Source organism: Equus przewalskii, chromosome X, assembly GCF_037783145.1.
Source record: "Equus przewalskii isolate Varuska chromosome X, EquPr2, whole genome shotgun sequence".
In the NCBI taxonomy this organism is placed as follows: Eukaryota; Metazoa; Chordata; class Mammalia; order Perissodactyla; family Equidae; genus Equus; species Equus przewalskii.
Window position 1 is genome coordinate 75,004,824 of NC_091863.1, and position 12,095 is coordinate 75,016,918.

General features: G+C 38.4%; 2 protein-coding genes and 1 long non-coding RNA gene across 13 annotated transcripts in view; 1 reads left to right on the top strand and 2 right to left on the bottom strand.

Moving 5' to 3' along the window:
• The window catches only part of LOC103559354 (uncharacterized), a 636,399-nt gene extending 631,173 nt beyond the window's left edge, over positions 1-5,226 (bottom strand). For 2 of the 3 annotated variants that reach the window (XR_011536264.1, XR_011536263.1), the window contains exons 1-2: positions 5,018-5,157; positions 2,667-2,754 (exon numbers count right to left, since the gene is read on the bottom strand). This is a non-coding gene — a long non-coding RNA (uncharacterized lncRNA). Of the gene's footprint in view, positions 1-2,666; positions 2,755-5,017 lie in introns of all 3 variants that reach the window. The other variant, XR_011536262.1, reaches the window with a different exon arrangement.
• The window catches only part of FAM133A (family with sequence similarity 133 member A), a 48,640-nt gene continuing 41,397 nt past the window's right edge, over positions 4,853-12,095 (top strand). For 2 of the 9 annotated variants that reach the window (XM_070606340.1, XM_070606337.1), the window contains exons 1-2: positions 9,687-9,796; positions 10,565-10,634. The gene's annotated coding sequence lies outside the window, so the exon portion shown is untranslated. Of the gene's footprint in view, positions 5,436-9,674; positions 10,170-10,564; positions 10,635-12,095 lie in introns of those variants that run through there. The other 7 variants (XM_070606345.1, XM_070606339.1, XM_070606338.1 and 4 more) reach the window with 6 other exon arrangements.
• NAP1L3 (nucleosome assembly protein 1 like 3) lies at positions 7,391-9,610 on the bottom strand. Its single transcript, XM_070606336.1, has one exon. The coding sequence runs from the start codon at positions 9,225-9,227 to the stop codon at positions 7,818-7,820; it is 1,410 nt and encodes a 469-aa protein (XP_070462437.1). The 5' UTR covers positions 9,228-9,610; the 3' UTR covers positions 7,391-7,817.

The window sequence follows — 12,095 nt, forward strand, 5'->3', positions numbered from 1 at the left end:
GAAAAAAACCAAAGAAAGAACAAGAACAGTTACATGAAATCCATGAAAGAAAGGGGTTTTTTTCCTTGAAAACAGACAGGCTTGGAAGAGGTAATACCAATTTTAACATCTTTATCATCATGATATTTTACTTGGAATTCCAAGTAAAACTCACTCATCTTAATTATAGCAATAACAATAATTATCATTTGAATGGTTACTTCATGCTAAACTATGTTACGTGTTTGATGAACGGTACCACATTTAAGCCTTACAATAATTCTATGAAGTAGTCAGGTAACAGTCCCATTTTAGAGATCTGAAAAAAGAGGATTAGAGGGCTTAAACGACTTGCATTAAGGTCACCCAGCCAATAAGTGGCAAAAGTGGGAGTCAATACGAAGTCTATTAGACTTCAAATCCATGCTTTCATCCCCTACAATGCCCAATTCCTGTAAATGTCCCTTTGGGTTCTGCTCGAGGATGCTGAGGAGTAAATCACTTTTTCAGCTTCTTTCCCTTCTTACATCTATTGATTTAAAAGCTGCTAACTACAGGAAAACAGGGAATAAAAATATAAGAAGTTGGAAAGGCAAAAGAAATCTTTACTAGTAATGGATCACCTTCCATTTAATTGAAATGTAAATTTACTAAGCCAGTTCTCATCACACCCCTGTGTATGATGAATATGACCTGGAGTCTAACCCCTACCCTGTGGTCTCACTAAGCTATAAACCCTGATAAAGTTATTCCACCATGAACTACAAGTAGATGCAGGGGGCACCACTGCTAGATAAGATGAAATTCTTATTTTTCCTCTATAGACGGGCATCCCCTTTGCCTCCAGGTTATACTTATTTCCTCTCAGCTGCTTCCCATGGGCCCTATCTAGTCTGGAATATGGACAAGGAAGGTGTTTCTCTAGGTGACATAGCATGCAGAGAGGTGGTATACATGGTAGAGAGGTGGTATAATAGAGCAGTTAAGAACATAGACTTGAGCCAGACTACCACGTTTAAAGCCTGGCTTTGTCACTTACCAGTTGTGTGACCTTGGACAAGTTACTTAACCTCTCAGTACCTCAGTCTCCCCACTTGTTAACTAGAGACAATAACTGTACCTACCTCATAAGGCTGTAAGGATTACATGAATAATAATTTGTATATTCTTGGTGCATAGCAAGCATTGCATAAGCACTTTCTATTGATACTATTAAGCTTTCAGATTTTAGGAAAGAAAACCTTGTAATTCGTTCTTTTGTCCCTACAGGAGGTTCTGGCCACAGGCAGTCCTGTTTCCTTTCCACCTGGTTTTATTCTCCAATAGAATAGTCACAGATCAGTGATTAACACGCTGGAATACTACTTAGCAAAACAAAGAACAACTTATTGATTCAGGTACAACTTGGATGGATTTTAAGGTTATTTTGCTAAGCGAACACAGGCCAATCTCAAAAGGTTACATACTGTATAATTTCATTTATATAACCATCTGTATAATTTTTTCCTTTCAAGAATGGGAACAAATTAATGGTTTCCAGAAGTTAGGGACAGGAGGGAGGAGCTTAGTACGAGGGAGTTTCTTTGTGGTCATGGAACAGTTCTGAATCTTGATTGTAGTGGGAGTTCCATGAATCTAAACATGTGGTAAAACTGCACAGAGATACACACATGCACACACATACACAGGAATGCAGGCAAAATCTGGCAAAATCTGAATGAGGTCTGTAGATGTCCCAATGTTAATGTCCTGGTTTGGTTATTGTATTACAGTCATGCAAGGTGTTACCACTAGGAGCAGTTGGGTGTAGGCTACACACGACCTTTCTGTACTATTTTTGCAACTTTCTGTGAGTCTTTAATTGTCTCTAAATAAAAAGTCTTTTAAAATGTTGATTAAGGATGCTTTTACCAATAGACGAAGCTGGGCTAATTTACCTATTTGGCCAAAGCCAAATTCACCAAACTGTTATTTCAGGAATACTATTCAGTTAGGAGAACTGTTAATAAACTGAACACTACATACTCCCCTCTTGGAGATTCCCCTCTACATTGCTTTGTGGTTCTCAATCCTGCCTGTGCATCAGAATCATCTAAATAAAAAATAAAGGCAGAAATGATCTTCAAGTCAAAGAAATAGCCACAATTCCAAGCCACACATTGGAAAGAATATCTTCCAGTTACAATGAAATTTGAACCAAAAAAGTGCAGGACTCTGAGTCAACGCTTGCTTTCACAGGTCTCAGGCAGCAGACAGACTCCCTTAAGCCTTCAAGCCCTGAATATTTGATTTAGGCCGGTGGTAGACAGTCAAAGCATCAAGAAATGATCTCTTAGGAAAACGGCTCCGTAACACAAAACAAAAGGGGAGCGGAAGTAAAGGAGAAATTATACCAGCAAATCATCTTCCTTTTCTGAGAGCCTCTGGAGACTGCTTCAATATGAGGAGAGAGACAAGCAACAAGCAACTCTACACATGCAGGCCAGTCAGTTGAGCAGAAATTAACTACAAGATCCCCACAGAACACCTCTAACTCAAGGCATTTCAGTGAGTCATGCTGACCTACTGCTCATTCCAAAGCTGGCGATGATGAGAGCTGAGGAAGGAGAGACCACCATAAATCGAGGAGAGAAACGGCCTCCAGCAGAAGATATTACAATTTGGAGAGAGAATGATATGAGACAAACCTGAATTGAAGCTCCTGAGACGCTTAAGCTCATTTCCTCTGACATCTGCACACATGACACTTCAGTAAACAGCTGGCCCCATTCAAAGCTGAAAAAAAGGGAGAACGCCTAAGCATAGACAATTTAAAAATAAGCAGCAAAATAGCATAAGCAAAAGGCAGACAAAGGAAGAAGAAACTGAGGAACAGGTTCTAAATATTTTTGAAAATTTTAACAATTTTAACAGGTAAACTTGAAAATTCTGCTGAAGGAAGTAAACAAGATTTGATTAAATAGAAAGACATCTTATCCTTGGATAAGAAAACTGAATAATATGAAATTCCTGATTCTCTGTAAATGAACCTATAAATTCAAACAAACTCCAATCAAAATATCCATAGGCTTTGGGGCGGGAGCCTGAAAAAAAGTGATACGGCAGTTTATGTGGAAAAATAAATATATGAAAATATCAAAAAAAATCTTTAAAAATTTTATAAGGAATTATTCTCACCAGATAAAATGTATATGAGAAGTTTATATTTTAAAAGATTTATACTGGCGCAAGAATAACACTTCTGAACAGAACAGTCCAGAAATAGGTCCAAACACATTAGGGAATGGATTATATAATAAAGGCAGCAATCAATTACATTGGATATTCAATATTGAGTAAATGGTGTTAAAACAACTGGTTAGTTGCATTAAGAAAAAAAAGTGTTATAGCTGCCTCAATCTTTACATCAAAGCTATTCCAGAAAGATTAAAGCTTTAAATGAAACTATAAGAGTACTGTAAAAAAACATGAATAATTAAGAAAAATAATCTTGGTGTGGAAAGGTCTTTCTAAGCCATACTCAAAATCCATAATGAGAAAAAGATAAAGGTGACTATAGTAATATTAAAACTCTTTGGCAGGGAAAAAGAAAAAAACTGAACAAAATCAAAAGGGAAAGTGTTTCAAAATATGCAACATTTTTCCTTAAGCAAAGACAGCGCTTATAATTACTAATCAATTAGAAAAAGATGCTTCTAAACGAAGTGCTCATCATAAGAAACTGATGAAATAAATTATGGTATATCCATTCAATATATGTTTTAAAAAATGAGGTTTACGTGCATTAATATAGAAAGGGTCCCAAAATATACTAAATGAAAAGTGAAAGGGATAGAAGAGTAGCTATCATGTTAATAAAGATAAATATAGATATTACTTTTTCACATAAACTGTGGCTATCCTTGGACGCAGAATTATTTAAAATAATATTTTTACTTTGTAGTATATTTTCCAAATTTTCTATAAAGAACATATTTCATAATCAGAAGAAGATGAAATAAAAGAATAAAGTGACAACTTTCAGTGATGCATAGTGAAAAAATTAATCACCTTACTTTACATAACTCATGAGTAACCTATGAGAGAGACACTTACAGCAATAACTTTTATTAGCACCACAGAGGGAAATAACAGCTTCATTATGTTTATTTTTCTCTTTATAAATCCCTGCATCATGCAAAATTCAAAAGCATAATCTAGGAGACTTTGTTCTTGAAAATTCTTAACTCTATGCTATTTATCCAAGTTATAATATCTTGTAATGTACCAGAGCATAATAAGTAAGTCATTTTTATAGCACAATACTGAAGACACACCTGGTGCAAGTTGACTTAAACTCTTCCTACTTCTGAGCTGGAGGCAAGACACACACTAAAGCGTGTTTTTCCCCAAGTAGTTATCAGCTTCAGTGAAGAGTTCTGATAATTTTCCCAGTTATTCTCTAAAAGCTATATGACAAAAAGACACCATAAGGACTAAACTACCTAGCAATAAACAAAGATGCCTTAGAGAATTTGCTGTGTTCTGCATCTCTTGAACAAAAGTATACTTCTAAATGCTATGTGTTTTAATACTTAAATATTTCATTTTTTAATTTAAAAAATATACTCTACGAAAAACACACAACATAAAATTTAAAGCAATGCCTAAGTGTATAGAAGTTGTTATACTGCAGGTTGTCCTAATACATGTGCCGGTGGACACAAACATCTCATCAAGTGAGGGTTTATACTTTTTTTCAAGAGCCTGCAATTCCATTTCAAAACCGGCTTCTAATCACACGGCCCTGAAGCTTTTTGAGGGCAAGGACACCAGTATCGCTAGACCTCGGCAGAATGGGGCATTTGAATCATTTGACTATCTGTGTTGTCATTTCTTCACTTAACTCAACAGTTTCTTCCATTGCCGCTTCAGCAGCCCATGCTGCTACTTACAGAAGCCCCTCATTACTGAGTCGGCCATGTTAAAGGAAAAGAGCAAACTTTTAGAGTGACTACCGCGGACGCTCAGTGCCCAATTCAGGATGGGAAGAACTCACAAAGGATGAGGTGGCGACGACAGCAGCGGAGGAAGAGGTGACGACCTCCTCGATCAGGTTCGGGGCAGAGAAGGGGGCAGCTGTCCTCAGCCCTGAATCACAGCAAAAGGAAAGAGCGCACTAGAAAAAAAGCGCGGAAGAAGACCCCGTAAAAGCTTTTCTCACGCCCCTGCCCCTTGCCAGTGAGCTTCGTTACCAGTCGGCTCATCATTCATTGGCTGAGCAAGTGTGATGGACAAAACTGCAGTCCAACAAATATGCGAGCCCAACGAGTTTCCCGGCTTTATCCACCTTCCACTAGCCTAGGTGGTTGCAGCATCTCCCACAGACCGCTTGCGTTTCTTGAATTCCAGCTTTACTGATTCAAAAATCCTTGGCACCTGGCCCCCCACCCCCCGCCGCCGCTTAAACTGAAAAGGTAAAAATACCAGTAAGCTGTCTTTCCAATTAGCTTCTTACACGCACTCAACTTGAACTCACCTTTTGATTTAAGCCAAGAATTTGTGATAAAACCTATTCAAGAGACAGACTGGGAGGAAATACACCAATCTGTGTATAGGGCATATCTTCCTGTAGTGTGCTTCTGAATGATTTTTATTTTCTGCATTTCTGCTATTTTGCAAATATTCTATAATGACATGAGTTCCTTTAATATTGAAAAATATACAGCTGGAAGGGGCTAAATACTTTAGTAGGTGTTCTAAGATGCAATAAGGATGTTGCAGTCCATGTAGAAGTTTTAAGGTCTCTGCCATCCGTGATGTATGGCAAAGCACAGTATGTATCCGATTTGGGAACCTCTGAAGCAGTGAGCCAGTACACGCTATTATAGTCGTCGTTTTGGCCCTGGTGTATAAGTAAATCTGCGGCCATACTCATTCTTGATGGATGCAAAAATCTCAGAAATAAAACAAAGGCACTCTCAAAATTGCTGTGGTATTGCTAAAAGCAATAATTTGCTTCCTGATTTTGTATAAATTATAACAACCTAAATATCCAAACATAGGTGATTGACTAACATAGTATGTCATGGGTTGTAATATTTTTACATTCATAGACACGGAGGGGAAATTGTTGTTAAGCAGGGATAAAAGCAAGATACTAAACTATATATGGTGGGATTTGGGAAGACTATTAGGTAATTTTATGCCTCGAGACCCAGAGATTCCCAAACAGTCTTCCTCCTGCCACAGCTCCTTCCTTTAAGGTCTTGAAGGAAAATATATGTGGGCGGGGAAATGGCAAATGTGAAATAAGGTACCACTTTATTATTTGTTGTATGTGCCTTTGTGCCCAGTGCAAAGCTCTCTGGTAAACTGAGTTTAAGGGGCCTCCACCTCACACTAACTTCAAACCCAAATCTCAGGATCTAATTACCCTGTAACCAGCTGCATGGTGCAGAAGAGGTAAGAACATGATGTCATCTATAAGAAAAAATGAGCCACATTTGAGAGTGTGACCTCCTCCCAAGTCAGGATGGAGGGTGGCCCTGGGTCATTTACCCATCCTACTCATGGAAGTGAAAGCAACAGCTTATATAGATGTCTTTTCAGGGTGAGGTACTCCTCCCTTCCCCTTCCTTCTTCCCCATCCCCACGCAGTGCCACCCTCCTCCTGCCCTCTCCCTTCCTTCTCTCACCCACCTTTTTCTCTTTCCACCCTCCTCCCCTTTCCTTCACCTCATTCCCCTCCCCTCCCTCTTCTCTCTCTCTCCCCACTTTCACTTCTCCCACCCTTCTCCCCTTTCCCTCCTCCTCCCTCCTTCTCCCCTGTCCCATTTCTCTCCAATCACTTGAATGTGTATGCTCCAAAGAAGTGCTAAGATCTGAGAAATATATCAGAATGTTAATAATAGTTACCTTTTTTTAAAAATTTCCCTTTTACTCAGTATTTTCTACTTTTTCTATAATAGGCCCACTTTTTATAATTAGGAGAAAATGCTAGATTTTCAAAGTAAGATGCACTTTATTTGACATTTATTTATTTTAGGTTGCAATAGAAGAACATAAAGTGATCATTTTCAGTGAAAGGCAAATTAGAACATACACAAAGAAAACATGGTTAGTAACTTGAGTTTACAATTACACAGTATAAGATGAGAAAACATATTAAGTACTATGTCATATTAACACCTTGGCAGTAAACAATAACTTCACTATGATTAAATTCATAGACCACTATGTCACATAAACAAGCTCACAGTCATATCATATATGGTCTTGATGGACATTCTTAAATGTATGCTAATCTTTTTTCAAGCAATTAAATTTCACAATGCACTGTTCTAGTTAGTATAAGTACTGTATTTCTATAACAAAGTAATGAAGGCACAGCTAGTGCAAGCATATTTAAACCCTAAATTTTCAGGGCTGGAAAAAGAAAAAAAAAAACACTTGCATTGATACTTCAGGAACTTTGGTTTTCTTTTCAAGCAACTATTTGTCTCAGTTAACAATTCTGACAGTTTTCATAGCTATATGCTGGTAGGAACATGACAGAGACTTCACAAAAATCAAAACTCTGTAGCACCAAACTAACATGCTTTAGATAACTGACAGCAGTTTACATATTTTGAAGAATATTACACTACAACAGGCTAGATAGAATAAACTGATACTTAAGACACTTTTAGACAATGTTTTAACTACCAAGAAAATACAAAAACACCAGACTGTAAGGAATACTACTGTTGAGGTTATAGGGCAGGTCCCCCACCCCCACCCCGACAGTGCCATATAAACCTGCTTCATTCTGCATGAAGTTTTGAGATTCTTAAAAATTCTTTCAGAGGGCCTATTTTTTATTTTCGATATTTTCTGTTTCTGTAATGTTTACCATCAACATAGGTACCGTTGACTTCTCCTGTATAGTAATAGACTGATTTCAAGATGACATTATCATGTAAAATTTGACCAATTTCAAAGTCCTCATCAAGGATAGCATCTTCTCGTGGTTCTAGCTTTCCGATTTGGGGAATCTCAGGAGGGCTAAAGAAATTGAAGAATGATGCAGTAGAAACCACTCTTGGCTGCATTTCAATTTCTCCAGTAGCAGCTCTGTGACTCTGGGTGGTTGTCACGGTAACATCTTTTCCTCTCCTCCAGTCTATCTTACAGCCTTTGCAATCTTGGATTTCCCATCCCCAAGAGAAGAAGGGATCATCGTGATCTGGTTTCGACTTTATTATATATGTCTTGGTCAGCACCTCATCTCTGAAGTACGGATTGGGTAGAAAACAAAATTCAAATGTGTAACTTATAGGCTGGCCAGGTTTTGAGAACTTCAGGCTAACATCTGACAAGAACTTCAGAATAGGCTCGTCATACTTCTGAATCATGGGCCCGAGCTTGTCAACATTCTTTAAAACAGTCAGCCAGTAGTCAGGAATGCCTTTAGGATCTTCGTTTTTAGGCTTTCCCTTCCGAGCTCTTTTAAGATTCACTCTTTCTTGAGGCCTGACTTCAGGAACTCTTTTAGGAGCCTCTTTCACTCCAGTCCTTGCCTTAGCCTCTGTTGCCTTAGGCTGTTCTTTGCTTCCTGACATTGCCTGGGGGACTTCTTTAGGATCTTCTTTTACTCCAGGCTTTCCCTCCAGAAAATCTTTAGACTCTGCTTTTTTTTCAGTCTTTGCCTCAGGAATGTCGTTAGGAACCTCATTTTCTCCAGGCGTTTCTTCGGGTTTTTCTTGAGGGTCGTCTTCTTCCTCACCTTCTAAGGCAGGCATTTCACTAGGGCTGTCTTCCTGCACCTCCTCGTCACTGCTGAACACCTCATCCTCCGAATTCCACTCACATTCTTCTTCTGTAGGTTCATATTCTGCATTGATGATTTGAAATCGCCGATCATAGAGAGGCTTACTGAGTTCTGCATACTTTCTTTCGAGATCGTGAATTGCCTTTAAGAACTGAGCGTCTACCTTGTCACATTCATCTTGAATATTTCGGAGCGCCTGCACACGATCTCTAACTGCCGGGGGCAGCCGATCCAAGAAATTTTTACCCGACGGAGCCCGTCGCACCCTTCTGGAAGGCCCAGATACCCTCTTCTTTCTATATAAGCGGCCGCGGCTACTGCTGCTGCCACTAGTGCTTCTGCTCGAGCTACTGCTGTCAGACTCTTCCCCAGTATCGCTAGAGGAGTTAGCCATCATCTCTTCAGCAAACCCCTGGGCGGCAGGTTCCGAGACCACCTTAAGATCCGCTTCTGCCATTTTGCAAGCCTGCAAACCTCTTAAGGTGGTGACTACCGCTGAGACCGCGCGCCCAGAGATGGGCAGAAAATGACTCACGGATGCATGGGTGGCGGCGGCGGTCCAGGCTGAGGAGGTGGCAGCGGCGGAGGCAGCAGTAGCGAGGGGCGGGGCTGGGCTGCGGCGATCGCGCTGAGGTGACAGCGGCAGCGGAGGCCTGGGCGAGAGCGGCGATGGCAAGGCCTCTCCAGGCTGCAGCTGTGGCGGAGAGAGGCGCGCCGCAGCCCAAGAGCGCGGTGCGAGACCCCAAAGTTCTCTTCGCAGTTTAGATCGCCAGCCCCCTCCCCTCGCAGTCAGACCTCCCGTTAATTTAGTTCCCAGTGTGCCTTTAGCTCGCACCTCATTTGCTGGGCAAGCTTGATTGACAGCCCCTAAGCCCAATGAATGACCAAACGCACCGCCCCCTTCAGGCTCCGCCCGCCTTCCCAGACGCTCCTTGGTAGCTGAGGCACACACCCCTGGAAGACGTTTTTTCCACTCAAAATTCTATCTTTATAGTTTTATACTTCCAAAAAAAGCTTAGATATTAGGTAAAAATACTAGCCATAGCCTCTAACAGGGGAAGAGGAGTATCTTTCTCCCATCCGCTCATCCTCAATTCCCGATTGGTTTGTCAGGGGCCTCTTGACAAAAATCTTGTTTTTAAAAAATTGGAATACTCTAAATGGCATCATTGGGTAGTGTGATTATGGATGATTTTTTTTAAAAATCTCTTTTATCTAAATATTCTATGAGCATGTATTTTTACATTGGAAAAGAAAGGAGAGTCGTTTATTGGCAAAGGGGGGAGGGGCTCGAAAGCAGGCGCATGGCATTCCACGTCGCAGTTTTAGTAAGTGCTGTCTGTGATGTTTGGCAAGCCTGGTTTCTATCCATCTTCAAGGTTTGCGAGCCCATGTTGCCGTGAGTCAGTTGCACCATTTTTACTATATTTCTCTCTTTAAGCTGGCGTAAAATGTACCCCAACCGTGCTGACTTGCCACGTAACCCTTCAAACCTTGCAGATAAAATAAAAGGGCATTCAAATGTTAGGTAGTATTATTGAAAAGCAGAAGGTTTGCTCTATACATCTGTGCAGCAGTTTTCAGTTCCACAAACAGCGGAATGGGAGGGGGAATTTGTGCTGATGAAAGTGCATCCTCTGTCAGCGTCTACTTCACGGTGTCATGTACCACCAATTTCCTTCTAGCATTGTAAAATTCTAGCCATACTAAAGTATGATTTACAAGTCCAGTAATATGTGAATAAACTTTTGCAAAATGAGTTTAAAAACAAGTATCTGTTATTTTTATTTACAGGATTCTTTTCTGCTACAGAACAACTCCCTTGGTAGAACCAAAAAGACCAGTGTTTACTTTTCATTGAAAGGTAAGGAACATATTTAGCCCATTTTTATGAATGACAAGAATTACCTACCTGTATTTGAATAAAATTTCACAGAATATAGTCTTTTAAAGACTTAATTGGAAGATGTCTTGATATTTCTATGGAAGGAGAAAAATCTACAGAGGTGATTTGACATACTAATGTAGAAAATAGCCTAATTAATCGCATTCACTATCTAGACCGACTTATAGAATACAAGTAGTAAATTAAAATACAAAATATGATGAATTATTTATTTCAAATGAGGAGAAATATTAGATGAACTTTTATGTTACTTTTTTATTATAGGATTTGTGCTTCGTCATTTAGTCATGTATTTTATAAAAAGCTATGAAACACGTTTTCTATTTTGTAAATGAATTTACTTTTATTGTTTATTTCTGATTGTGAAAATATATAAGCGTTTTAAAGAAAAAATACAATATAGAAAATTCCAATGATAGTAAAAATACACAATCTTAACAACTAAACGATAATCATTATTAGCATTTTGATGCATTTCCTTCCAGAAATTTCTTTGTACATATACACATCTGCCTATTTATATATACTGTTTTATCTATGTAACATTATATTATATTTTGTAATCTGCTCACTTATCAATTAGTTGTGGCTATATTTTCATGGTAAATAATCAACATCTTATTTTGAAATAGACACATATTCCATGGAAATATTTGCCTTAATTTATTTAACCAGATTCCTGTTGTAGGGCAGCTATTTCCCACACCATCTCTCCACTAACATAAATATTTTTTTCCTGTTTTTAAAAAAATTAGCCCTGGATACGTACTGTATGCACTTGTGAATATTACTCATGGGATGAGTTCCTAGAAATGAGAGGGCCAGAATAAATTGTATGCTCATTTTATTCTTTGATACATATTGCCAAACTTCTCTCCAGAAAAGTTATCACAATTTACAGTCCCACCAACAAAGCATAAGAGTTCATTTAGTCATTCAACTAATAGGTTGTGGTGCTTGCCATATGCCAAACGCATGTGGTAGAGGATGGTGATATAATGGTTAATAAAACTTATTGGATGCTTATACTTTTATTTCATAATTTAAATCAAAACATATACTATGAAAATAATTTAAATCAATAGAGTTATGACAAATATTATTCTACAACTTATTTTCATTTAAAATGATGGACATCTTTTTTTTAATGAGTGCTCTTATATTTTTATAGCACTTTAATGGTTTGATATATAAGTTAAACTTTGTACCATCAGGAGTTAGTATTTTGGAGTAAGAAATGAGTTATGGATCCAGATTTTTTAAAATATATTTATTTTTATTAGTAAATAAAATCTAATAAATAAAAATTATAATAAAGATCTCTGTTTCTGTAGATTAGTTTGTATTTTCTAGGATGTTATATAAATGGAATAATGTAATATATTCCTCTTTTTACTTGTCTTCTTTCACTTAGCACAA